Here is a 13,524-nt window from a genome sequence, read left to right as displayed (position 1 = left end):
TAGCTGCTTGTGAAAATTTTACTATTTGGAAATCCTTGTGCTAAATCCGATTAAGACTGGGAGTTATAACTCGGAGGCGCCATTGTCCCTTGTGAACCCTTTTTTCTCTGTCTCAAATAATATTTTGATTTATAATTACTCCCTCTGTCTCAATTTAAGTGTCCTAGTTTGACTGGTCACAACACTTAAAGAATAAAAGGAGACTTTGGATTCTTGTGGTTCTAAATTAAAAATGTGTGTCATGTACTAAAATGTCCTTTGAATCTTGTGATTTTAAACTTGTCATGTATTTCCCTCCGCCTCAAATTATTTGTCGCTTTTTTCTTTTACACGCTCCTTAAGAAAGGTTTTAAACTTGTCATGCATTCCCTCCGTCTCAAATTATTTGTCGCTTTTTTCTTTTACCCGCTCCTTAAGAAATATTAATTATGGGGGCGTTTTGACTACTTTACCCTTATTTATGTCTAAGTTATAATCTCTCTCCATTTAATATTTATTCTATTTATGTCCGTCATCTACATTAATGACAAAATTCTATTAAGGGTAAAATGAAAAAAATGAATTAATTTTGCCTTGAAGTTCTAAAACGACAAATAATTTGAGACAATTATTTTTAGTAATCACGATAAATAATTTGAGACAGAGAGAGAAGGATATTTGAATTATCAACTTACTAAATGTCGAAAGAGACATTCTTTTTGAAAAAGTTCAAAAAGGAAAGTAAAATACTTAAATTAGGATGAAGAGAGTAATAGATAATGCCTCGGTCTTTGAATTGAAGTGTTTGTTAGAGCCCGTTTGGATTGGCTTATAAGTTGTTTTCAGCTTTTTTGAGTGTTTGACTGACCAGCTTAATGTCATTTTGTGCTTAAAATAAGCTTAAAAAAATAATTTAGCCAGTTTGATTTAACTTATCTAAATCAGCTTATAAGCTTAAAATAAGCCCATCCAAACAGGCTTTAGTAATGTTAGGAGAATTATGTTCCCCAGGAAAAGAAAATGAGCTGATTGTAATTTACTATCGCTGATGCACCACCTATCCTTTCACTACTCTATTAAGTAGCAACCTATGCATTTCGAGAGCATCAACCATCCGTTATCGTCCAGCGGTTAGGATATCTGGCTTTCACCCAGGAGACCCGGGTTCGATTCCCGGTAACGGAATTTTTTTCCTTTTCTTCCTTTCATAATCACGAAATTACACAAATGCTTTGGGGACAACCTGATAATGTTTAGATTAATAGACCCCGCATGTATTTTTTTATTTTTACTTTTTACAAGTACCTCACAATAGTTGGATGATTAAAAGAAGGGAATAGGGTCAAATTTACCCTTCAAGTATAGTTCATAGATTAAATTTGCCCTCCGCTAGAGTTAGGGGTCAAATTTGCCCCTCCCGTTAGCATACTTGTTAAAATTACCCTTATTATGGATGGAAGTATGACCTAACTCCTTATTTGTCCACATAGGCGCCACGTGAATAAATAAATTTGTTTTTCCTTTAAATCTTAGTGTAAAAACATACCAATTAAATTTTGGCATGTATTTTCTTTTTTGTATAAAAAAAGAATACAATATATACCTAATCTTCTTCTCCATTATACCATCACTTCCCCTTCTTCTCCTCCGCCACTGTCATCGCCGTCCACCGTCCTCGACCATCGTTCACCGCCGCAGATTAATTTACTAAAAATAATCCATTACTTTCCAACTTTTTCAGTAAGCATCATGGCTTTGAAATTTTAAAATGTGAAATAGCAAGGATGAAATTTAGCCTGAGCTTAATATAGTGTAGAATGGAAAGAAAAAAATGGAGCTTTATGACCAAGACAACAAAGTAGGGACCAACTTTTGTTTGTCATACGATGTCACCAAGCTTGCCGCTATAAACCTTGGTAGTAGCTAGTGAAGTGTAACTGACTCATGTTACATATAATTAGCCAATCAAGAGATAACAAGGAGTGTGGAACACTCATAGGAAATCTCAATTAGCTCATTGAAGGGGGATCCACTAACAGTATGGATGAGGTACATTACAGATACCCATTTACAGATCCAACCACGGCCTTCCGCCTTCACTTAGTTCTAGTTGACTCAACACTGATTTCTGATGTTTCAGCTTTTCATTAATGGGTTTTCACTATAGCAGGAGTCTAGATGGAGAAGTAATGGGTTTGGGTAAAAAATTAGAAAGTAATGGGTTTGGGTAAAAAAGTTGAAAAGTAATGGGTTATTTTTAGTAGATTAACCGGCAGCGGTGGACGACAGTAGAGGGCGGTGGACGGTGATGATAGTGGCAGAGGAAAAGAAGGGAAAGTGGTGGTTTAGTGGAGAAGAAGATTAGGTATTGTATTCTTTTTTTATAAAAAAAGAAAATACATGTCAAAATTTAATTGGTATGGTTTTTACATTAAGATTTAAAGGAAAAACAAATTTATTTATACACGCGCGCTTATATTAATTACCGATAAGCCGCGCTATACTTCCATCCATAATAAGCGCAATCGCAATTTTAACAAGTATGCTAACGGGAGGGGCAAATTTGACCCCTAACTCTAACGGAGGGCAAATTTAATCTATAAATCATACTTAGAGGGTAAATTTGACCCTTTTCCCTTAAAAGAATTTCACATTTTTACATCATGTATCATCCCTCTCCTAGAGCTTGCAGCCATTATCTTCGTTTTTCAGACATGTTGTCATTACTTATATGTAAGATAAGGCTATGCGCACACAAGCTAACTTCGGGTATTTAGTTAGTTCTCAAGCGATACCTTCGGGTGCGACCTTAGGGAGCTTGTTTTACATTTTTTTTTGACTCCCCTTCCTCAAGTGCAGAAACGGGATCGTTCTACTATACATGTAAGATCATTCATCCCATACAAATTCAGTTTTAGCTTCATATTTGTACAGTGAGAACAGAGTGAATCAAAAACATTGCTGATAGAAGTACTACTTGAATAATCATCAATAATGAGTCTGCAATACAGTGACTATACTGTCCTAGCACTATCCACAACCGAATCATAAATGAATCTATGATAAATTCTTGATTCAAGTGAACTCATTGCTTTCGCTCGAACTAAGTATATACGTATACAAAAGCATTAAAATGTATACATACAAATTAATGAGATCACACTCATTTTCATTGACTTTAGTTCTGGATTCGCCTCTATTCAGAATACAGCTTTCAAGGAACATACATAGCAGTTCTCTCATGTTGCTAGAAAAAAGGAAAAAAAGGCAGACCAACAGACAAAATTTTCATGACTTTTCTCGGTTAATATCACCACTAATTAAATAGTCATATTCGGATTCAGGATTTAAAGTTTATCAGAATTCTAGTCTTTTTGAGTTACCGGATTCTTAAAATAATTTATACACGTTTAATATAAAATTCTAAGACAAGTACAGTATTTAGGTCAAAGCTACTGAATTCAACTGAACCCGAAACTGTACATCATCCCCTGTTTTTCATCACGAATTAGTAGGAGGTTAATTTCTGTGAGACTCTGACTAACACAAAATAAGAGTGTGGAACTTCAGCTGATAGTCAGAGGATTCTTTTCTATTAAAACCTCATGTTCTTTAATTAGTAAGTTTGGTAGTATCAGATAACAATAAAGTATTGTAAATGTAATAAACTTATACAGTTAAAAGTATAACAATCTTTTTTATCTTTTTTCCTGTTGCGTGCATAATATTACAATAATCATATGCACATTGAAGGCTTATACAAGTATCTAATAGGAGTAATTGAAACTAAATCAGTAATTATATTTCATTAGCTTCCTACATAATTAGGACTTAGCAAAATCACATTGTGATTTATTCCATACTTCAGTCTTCTCTCCTTTTCTCCTTTCCTCAATAAATTATATTTCCCTACGTTATGCTCGAACTCTTCAAATAATGCCATGGTGTGCATGTCACATCTAACATAGGTGCAACAATTTCTTTCCTTTTTTTTTTTTTTTTTTTTTTTTACAGAGTCCGAGCAACACATATATTTCCGTCAGGTCAAATTCATTTTGTTGTTTGCTTGTGGGCCCCAGAATGATTATAGTCACTGCTAAATTCACTGCTAGTATCAGAAGGATGAAGTCCATAATCACTTGTAGCACCATATTCACTGCTATTGAATTCTTGGCTAGTCATCACCATTTGCCTGAATTTCATCATGTCAGCATTATATGCACGAGTGTCATAGATATCAGAGGCAGGCCCATTCGCGCCAAAATTAGCTGTGTTGTTCTTGCCAGGTTTCTCATTCAAGTCCTCCAAAGATGAATCGCCGTCCAAGGCACGTACAATCTGATAAATCGTAATAATGTCTATAAGCAAATGTAATACGATCACCTATACTTTATCTACTATAACAAAGAAAGTCGCAAAATTATCTTCTGAATGTTACTCATTGTTATAGTGAAAGCACGATGCTATTTTCCGTCACATTAAAGTAATTGAACTATGTGTGCAATGTCCAGAAAGTACAAATGGCGAAAAAGTCAAATTTCTGGCATAGAAAATACAAATGACAAAAAAAAAAAAATCACCATGTAAAACTTGCTGCCCATATTTTATAAAATGGACTACTAAAAAAAAAAAAAAAAAAGACGGCTACAGATAAGCTCCCGCATGCGCGGGGTCTGGAAGGGCCGACCACGAAAGTCTATCAGTACAAGTGGCCTTACCTTGCATTTCTGCAAGAGGCTATAAAATGGACTACTAAAAAAGAAGAAAATAATTCAGTATAGTTCAATTACTTAAATGTAATAGTAAATACTAATATGATTTTATTGATATAATGAGCTAAGTTTAGTTACTTTAATGTGAATAAGAAAAATCATTTTACTGTTATGATATATATAGAGTTTTGTGGACTTGCCTGGCTCATTTTTGGACGTCTTCTGGCAGAATGGCGAACGCTAGCAGCAGCACACGCTACCATCCGCTGTAGCTCATCAGGATCATAGTTTCCTTCAAGCCGCGGGTCTACCAATTCACCGTATTTATTCTCCTCCAGTGCTTTTGTAAGAAAAGGTCTAGCCTGTTCATGAGGGACATGGTACAAAATAATCAGTTACAGTTTGAATAAAAGAAAATAATCTCATAAAATTATCCTTTATTTTATATCACGATCTTGAACGTTTAACATAAAGATCTTTTGTAAAATAAGTCATATAACTAGAAGAACATTTCTAATGGGCATATTACCGCCAAACCTTCATATATTCTAGATCAATGAGAGAAAGAAAAGAAGAAAGTCTAAGCAAGGGCGGAGCTAGAGTTCACATTATGGATTAGCTATGGCCTGAACTCTCTATTTGTGTTAGGAAACCCATTTAATTGTATAATAATCTATCTAGAACCCATTAAGCTGCCTTTTCTAGAATAAAAAACCAACAAACTCAAAATTCTAAATCTGCCCTCAATTATAAGGACACTTTAAATCTTGATATAAAATATAATCATTTATAAAGCAGGGGAATTAGGAACTTATTAATATCAAGAAACATTTACCCAGTCTACAAGGCTGTCATCCATGAGTTTATTGGTAGTATCCAAAGGTCTCCTCCCTGTTATCAGTTCCAATAGCATGACTCCAAATGAAAACACATCAGACTTTTCAGTTAACTTGCCACTTGATGCATATTCAGGAGCTAAGTACCTGTTACATAACAAATTTATTAACTAATTGTGAATTTATTAATTTGTTATGAAGAATTATGAGATGGATAAATGAGTTCTACTAGCTTTTTCACAAAGGCCTCAGAAAAAAGTAAAAGCGAACTGGTTATAAACACAATATTCAACATTTTGCTCAAGATTAGCAATGTAACCTGACTTTAAATAATTAAATTGCAGCAGACTAAAGTCGTGTTTGGACATTAAATTGAAAGGCTGTTTAAATGTCACAAAATTTATTGGATTCGTGCGAACTCGTACGTAATATTATAGCTTCGCCCCTTATTACATATAAATAAAGAAAAAAAATATGTTCTACTCACCCAAATGTTCCCATAACACGAGTGGAAACATGAGTATTGTTGTCTTCTGTAAGTTTAGCCAACCCAAAATCTGCCACCTGATAAACCATAAACACTCTTGTAAATCTTAGTTTAATATGAAGGTTAATCAACCCTTTAAATAGAAATATAATGGAGGTATTGCATAACTCAAAAACAAAAAGAATATATGACAGTTATGAAATCTCCATTGTACCATGGCTTCATAATTGTTATCAAGTAGAATATTTGCGCCCTTGATGTCACGGTGGATAATGCGAGGATGGCCTGCATATACAGCAAAAACAGAGAAAAAATTAATAGTTACAAAGAAGTCGGTTTTGTAAATTTACTGTTATAACGAATAAAAATTCTGACTGTTTAAATGTAATAAAAGATAATTTTGTAATATTATTGTTATAGTGGATGAAATTCAGTTAATTCAAAATGGATGGATAGAAAGAAAAATGTCCATACAATCTTCGTGAAGGTAAGCAAGTCCCTTGGCTGATCCCAAAGCAATTTTAAGCCTAAATCCCCAGTCCATGACAGGTTGACCTTTACCTGCAAACCACACCACACAATTCCAATTTTTCCATTAGCAACCACATCTTAAACGGCTCTAAAGTGTAATTCAATAATTAATCTTTTTGTCCTAATTAAGAGTTATTCTTAGCAATTTATAGTTAAATAAGGCATTTCGTTTCTTCCGGGGTAGACAATCAGTTAGGCATTTTCCGTTTCATTTCATATGATTGTGTTTGACAAATCACGAAAATTAAGAAAAGAAAGAGACTTCTAGCACATATAAAAAAATTTGAAAATTATCATCTAAACATACAACAACAACAACAACAACAACATACTCAAAGAATCCCACAGCTGAGGTTCTAAGGTTAGGATGTCTGTGACGTTCTGCTCGCATTTTAAACATGGTTTAACTATAACATATGCATATAGCGTGTCATTAAGGAAAACATAGAAATTTAAATTCAAGAATTTCCAAATATAAAAAGCTTATCATTTTTTTCTGAACAACACTAAAACATTATGCATATACGGCTCCACATATTCAGGTACAACTATGAAAATTGTCTAGCACCTAGATAGCCATAAAATTAGAATTCCATGGCTAATTACTATTTCGAGAAAATTCTTAGCTACAAAATTTATAGCCCAATCTAATTCCTCATTTGTGCTATAATCGCTAACCATTGTACAAAACATTACCTAAATAGCTACAATACAATTTTGTATAGTTAATCATAATATTTGCCACACGTTTGAAGTTACTATAGAATAGTAATCCTTTAACTAGTCATAATAAGTTATTCGAAACAAAATGTTATAGCTAAATAAGTACACAAGTGCTGACTAATAGAGAAAGTTTATACGTACCATGAAGGTGGTGCTCCAAAGTTCCGTTGGGAACAAATTCATAGACCAACATACGTTGTCCATCAGCAATGCAAAATCCAACAAGGGAAACAAGGTGTCTATGATGAACTCGACTAATAATTTCAACTTCAGCTTGAAATTCTCGTTCGCCTTGTCCACTCCCGGACTTCAAACTTTTCACCGCGACAACACTTCCATCGGTCAAAATACCTTTGTGTACGAACCCGAACCCTCCTTGACCTAACAAATTGGCTTGCGAAAATCCACCAGTCGCGGTTGCTAAGTCCTCATAAGTGAACTGAATTTTTGAGAGTCCACCATAATTAGGGGATAGAGGTACTGTGACTGGCCCTCCAGGCGCATGGCCTGAATAACCTGAGCTAAATTCACTGCTCGTATTAGCAGCTGGAGGCGGGGGTGGCGGGACCCACCCACGTTGTCCGTCTAGAGGAGTTCCCATTACACCTGGTGGTGGAGCTAACTTAACAATGTGGTCCGTAGTGGGTAGAGGGCTGGTTGAATAATTGGGTGTATTGTAGTAAGGATCACCACCTACACTAATGCCAACAATATGCAGTTGTTATTCCGAACGAAAATCTCGTACAATCACTACTAAAAAATAGGAATTAGCGACAGACAAATACTGTAGCTAAACAGTAAAATTCATCGTTAGTGACTGATTATCAAAACATCTTTAGCTATTAGTAACGGATTAGCGACGAAATTTGTATGTAATTTCAGTTTTTTTTTTTTAAGTGAATGTATACTACTAATTTCACTTATATATATTGACAGTGTAATATGTGTTATATTATCAATATAATTCAACATATTATAGCAGATGATCTGCCTTATTTTTTAGGTGTTACATACAACAAGACAACATTAATAAACCCCCAATTATAATTAACAATCCGAAGCAAATATATTTACGTTCAATGCTTAAGAAAAGAACAATATAATATCCTTATGGAAACATATAATTACAGAGACGAGTCCAAGATTTATATCTTTATGGATATATACATGTGAGCAACTACCTAAGTATATGAAAATGGGAGATTGAGCTAATAATTAACATACCTATTGGTGGTGGAATATGTGCGGGATCCATATAGTAGGGTTGTTTCTTCTTCCGTCTACTCCATAATAGGCAGACAATGACAACGGCAAGAATCAATAGGCCTGTCACAGCTACTGCAGCTATTATTACCACATTTCCGGAAGATGAAGATGAATTATAAGACGGTGATGGGTTATTGTTTCCCGAGGAACCGGGTGATTTATTATTCGATGGTGCATCTCGTGAAGGTGGAGAAGGAGGAGGTAACGCCTTTTCAGTAGGAGATAGAGGTGAATTCGGAGAAACAGGAGCCGGTGGAGAGAATGTTGTAGGTGATGGCGGGGAATTAGGTTCGTTCGGGGAGGCATTTTTGGAAGGAGGAGGTTTTGTGTTTGTGGTTGGTGGTGGGGGTGATGATGATGAGGAGGAGGAGGAGGGTGGCGGTGATTGTGTATTAGGCTTGTCAGAAGAAGGAGAAGAATCTGACTTTGGTGGTGGAGGAGAAGACTCCGTGGGTGGTGGGGATGTAGGAGGAGATTCTTTAGTAGGAGGTGGTGATGCAGGAGAAGAAGAGTCAGATTTTGGTGGGGGTGATTGATCAGGGGATGGAGGAGGAGGAGATGAATCGGATTTCGGTGGTGGTGATGATTCGGGGGATGGAGGAGGAGGAGAATCCGATTTCGATGGTGGAGGTGAAGAAGAAGGAGACGGTGGAGGAGAAGAAGAAGGCGGAGGTGGAGAAGATTCGGGAGGAGAAGGAGGAGGAGAAGAATCAGGAGAAGGAGGCGAAGGCGAAGAAGGAGGAGGAGAAGAAGACGAAGAAGAAGAAGAAGAAGAAGAAGAAGAAGAAGAAGAAGAAGAAGAAGAAGAATTAGGAGAAGGAGGAGAAGGTGAAGGAGAATTTTCCATGTTTACCAATGTTTAATTTCCGGCCAAGATTGAGCGTGAAGATACACGCAAAGCCGGAAAATCAACTTTTATTGTTTAATTGTTTGTCTCAACAACTCCTTAATGTCCCTAAAAGATTGCCATGCAAAGAAGAAAAAAAGATTACCTTGACATTATTTTATCGTGAAAGAGAAATGTGACAACTTCCTTATTATAATGTGCATGTAAGAATAACGAATTGAATCAAGTCAAGATCCTTCAAACATAACAATGCATATATATAATATGCATTAGGATTATTGAAGGTTTGCCATATTCAATCGTTGAAATTTATGAAGTTGGTTATGGAGTTTTTGTAGTAAAATGGAAAAGGAAAATGAAAGACAAAAATAGAAAACATGTACCTGAATGAAGACCGAGAATGAAGGGTTCTCAAAGGGAAAGAGAGAGAGAGAGAAATCTTATTGGGGCAACAATGTGATTTTCCCTTCGAAGGGAGAAAGTCCCTTTCTCTCTTCCTGTCACTCAAAATATTTGGCTTTTAGACACCTCTACTTTGGGAAGAATGTGAGGAGACCTTACAATTGTCATTAATTTTCTAGGTAGACTAAGGTTGCTTACTTGTAACTCTAGTTTGTCCTTACTCCTTGGAGAAATCGGCATATTTGAATTGAGAATACAAACAAGTACTCCCTCCGTCCCAAAATAATTGTCGTATAAAATGATTTAATGAGTTGATTAAGTAACAGAAAATGTCACTCTTAACCAAAGGTTTTGCGTTCCCTTAGAATAGAGAAACTTAGTAGGCGTTTGGCCATATAATTTCGGAGTCTGATTTCATATTTTGATTTCAAAGTTGTGTTTGTTTATGAAATTTGCATAAAATTTCAACTTCAATTTCAAATCCCAAGTTCTCCAAAAACTAGGATTTGGACTTTCAAATCGTGATTTCAAAAAATTTTAAATGTAGAACTTGACAGTTTATATTTTATAAAAACACATTTATATTTCGTTAACAAAAAAAAAAAAAAAAAAAAAAAAAAAAAAACTCATGCTCAACGTAAAGAGATTGTCCGTATACCATATGGAAGGATTTTATTAATGAATAGTCAGTTACTACTATTGTTGATGTTTTGAAAGTGGATCTTTGTAAAAAATTGTGTGTATTTAAAAGTTTGTAATAACATATAATCGCAAGCATATATTTATAAAAGGAATATGGAAATATATAATTTATTAATGTAGTGTCTTAGGATATTCCGATATCTTGTTCGTGAACTATGATTTGATCATTGGCAATATTATATAAGAGTTGGGGAAGTTTTGATAGTCTTTCACAAATTGTGGGGTTTTCATATTTATGGGGGGAAAAAACACAACTTAAGAAATTCAAATTGCATCCAAACAAATTTCAACTTCAAATCAATCTGGTTTGTATAAACGGCCCTTAATAGAGAATGCTCTCACCTTTATTAGCTCTACAAAGTATGAATCTGAATTAATCGGGCCGATAAGTTCAAAGAACCAAATCGTTAAAAATGCGGATACATTGACTGGGAAGTCCCAGAAAAATTGTCATTATACGACCAAATGCCTGAGTGCCTTGTATTATTTTGCGGATTAGTTTTTTTCACTTTTGAAGTCTCTAAAATGTTTGTCTCTCTAGCTCCATCATCTCCCAAACGGCTTCCATAACAAACTTACCACTACAGTTATAATGTCTGTGAATCCTCTCATTCTTATTTTCAATAATAAATTCAAAAGCTTTTGAGCTTAATTTTGAACTTATGTTAGATTTGATTATGATTTGAATTGATTCGTCACCAACACTTTGATTACCCCACGAACAATAATTCTCCCATGAAAAAAGTGAATTTAATCTTGTACGTCTTTCCATCCGGATGCTTGAATTAATAAAATTTACATGACTAAACATATAAAATGATAAAAATGAATTGATTAAGTAACAAAAAATATCATTCTTAATCAGAGGTTTCGCATTCGAGACTTGAGAAGGGAGAAACTCATAATAGGGAGCACTCCCCCTTCATGTGTGCACACGGCATGAATCTGAATTAATTGGGTAAGTAAATTTCAATAACCAGATGGCTAAAAAAACATTTTGCGGATATATTATACTATATTTATATTGATGGGGACCAAATACTTGAGTGCCTTGTGTTGTTTCACACACCCACAAGAACTCAAAAAGATCAGGTTTCTTCCCCTTCTCACTCTAAAATGTTAGTCTTCCTAGCTCCTTCATCTCCCAAATGGCTTCCATCACAAAAACACTACTACACTCCCAAAACAACTCACTCACATGCACAACTTAAAGTCCAATCAATGGCTAAACAAACAAACGAAACCGAAACCGATAACCCAATTGATAAAATTGCCGTAGCTGGTGGACTTATATCCACACCAGTAATTGGATGGTCACTTTACACTCTAAAAACAACAGGGTGTGGGCTGCCACCTGGACCTGGTGGTTCAATTGGTGCACTTGAAGGTGTTAGTTATTTAGTTGTGGTAGGTATTGTGGCTTGGTCATTGTATACTAAGTCGAAAACCGGGTCGGGTCTGCCCAATGGACCATTTGGGTTGTTAGGTGCTGTTGAAGGATTGTCATACCTGTCATTGTTGGCTATTTTGGTCGTGTTTGGGTTGCAGTTCTTGGACCAAGGTTCAATTCCGGGCCCACTTCCTACGGATCAATGTTTCGGTTAAGAGTTATTGGACTGATACGAGTTTAAATGAAATGACATGTGGAGTAATTCATGACTCCAATTTGCGTGGTGTGTAATTGTTGTTGTTACATTAGGGGTCGTTTGGTTGCTGGTTAAAATTACGCAGGTATTAATAAGGGATTCATTAAGTAAGGATTAGTTATGTAGAGTTTAATTATGCAATATTCTATATTACTAATTCATGTATTAATTATTTCATCTTTTACCTGCATAAAATAATACATATATTGACTCATAAGCATATGTTTTAGTTATGCGAAACTGCAAACTGATAACCAAATGATGTACTTAGTTATACTAATTTTAATACATGAATAATTCACTTCTTAACAAGCAAGCACCCAGTGTATAATTTACCTCTTCATTTCAAGAATCAGAATGAAAATAGAACAAAAAAGGTGTACTTTCAATATTTGTATTTTACATTTGAGTTTTTGGTGATAATGGTTTGGTATACGCCATTGAATTGTTATCCAATGTTATGTGGCCGTGGTTTGTCTAGGCTGTGATCAAAGGGACACGGTTCTTTTCATTCTTCCATTGGGATCAATGTGAGTGGATCTTAACAAAATGTCTGTCTTTTTTAATTTTATTTTGGTTTGAAACCTAAGCTCCTTGGACTCCGGTCGGGTGTCCGATACAGGTGCGGATTTAGAGGTCGGATCCTTCATGATCTAAATTTTAAGATTTGGGGTACGGATCCAGGTATAGATACAGGTGCGGAATTCGGCTAAAAATAATTCAAATATCTAAAAATAGAATTATATGTCTAAATTATGAGACATTATGTGGAAAGCTTACAAAGAATTCCACGGAGAAACTATTAATCAAGAGGAGAATATAGGTGATAAAAGGAAAAGACTAACATAGATCTTTCTATACACAAGCTATTTCATTTTCTTCAATTGCACCTTAACTTTTGTTTTGATTATATAAATCATTGTATTTGTTCCGAATTTCTCGGTCGCTTTTGGTCAAAATACCCAAATCAGTTAACCAAATTCGGTACGGATCCCACACCCACATCCACGTCCATGTTGTGTCAACACGAATGGGGCATCGAAAGTGAAGAATCCGAGCAACTTAATTTGAAACAATCGAATCGTGACTAATTAAGATTCGTGTCGAATAAATCTACCGGAGAGTAAGCCCTTCCCTTGCTTAACTTTGAATATGCACCATTCAATAAGTCCATGCTCAGAAAAACAAAACGTCATTTATTACTTTTTTCACATCTGCCCTTGTATAAGGTAAAAACCGGATATATGCAAGACTGGTGACACCGGGGCCGAGGGTAAGATCAAATGAGCACGAGTATGATCAGTCTTTTCGTAACCGGGATTGCACCGTATGTGGCCGATCCGAGAAAAAAAAGTAAATTTGTTGATCCGGTGTATCGGACCAAACTCGCGTT

General features: G+C 35.3%; 2 protein-coding genes and 1 non-coding gene across 3 annotated transcripts; 2 read left to right on the top strand and 1 right to left on the bottom strand.

Moving 5' to 3' along the window:
- The first annotated feature begins 1,092 nt into the window (after nucleotides 1–1,092).
- On the top strand, nucleotides 1,093–1,164 carry TRNAE-UUC (transfer RNA glutamic acid (anticodon UUC)). The gene has a single exon. It is a non-coding gene; the product is annotated as a tRNA-Glu (tRNA).
- A 2,499-nt stretch (nucleotides 1,165–3,663) lies between these two features.
- Nucleotides 3,664–9,891, bottom strand: LOC132037683 (proline-rich receptor-like protein kinase PERK4). Its single transcript, XM_059428233.1, has 9 exons — nucleotides 9,765–9,891; nucleotides 8,493–9,489; nucleotides 7,410–7,961; nucleotides 6,489–6,575; nucleotides 6,229–6,299; nucleotides 6,015–6,091; nucleotides 5,527–5,674; nucleotides 4,892–5,053; nucleotides 3,664–4,317 (listed from the first exon to the last, which is right to left on the bottom strand). The coding sequence occupies exons 2-9, from the start codon at nucleotides 9,379–9,381 to the stop codon at nucleotides 4,030–4,032; spliced, it is 2,274 nt and encodes a 757-aa protein (XP_059284216.1). The 5' UTR covers nucleotides 9,382–9,489; nucleotides 9,765–9,891; the 3' UTR covers nucleotides 3,664–4,029.
- A 1,635-nt stretch (nucleotides 9,892–11,526) lies between these two features.
- On the top strand, nucleotides 11,527–12,248 carry LOC132036058 (uncharacterized). The gene has a single exon (XM_059426287.1). It carries the CDS (start codon nucleotides 11,602–11,604, stop codon nucleotides 12,088–12,090), a length of 489 nt encoding a protein of 162 aa, XP_059282270.1. The 5' UTR covers nucleotides 11,527–11,601; the 3' UTR covers nucleotides 12,091–12,248.
- Nucleotides 12,249–13,524: the final 1,276 nt, after the last annotated feature.

This window comes from Lycium ferocissimum, chromosome 11 (genome assembly GCF_029784015.1).
Source record: "Lycium ferocissimum isolate CSIRO_LF1 chromosome 11, AGI_CSIRO_Lferr_CH_V1, whole genome shotgun sequence".
In the NCBI taxonomy this organism is placed as follows: domain Eukaryota; kingdom Viridiplantae; phylum Streptophyta; class Magnoliopsida; order Solanales; family Solanaceae; genus Lycium; species Lycium ferocissimum.
Note: the sequence above shows the minus strand (reverse complement) of the source record. Positions and strands in the feature narration are given on the sequence as shown.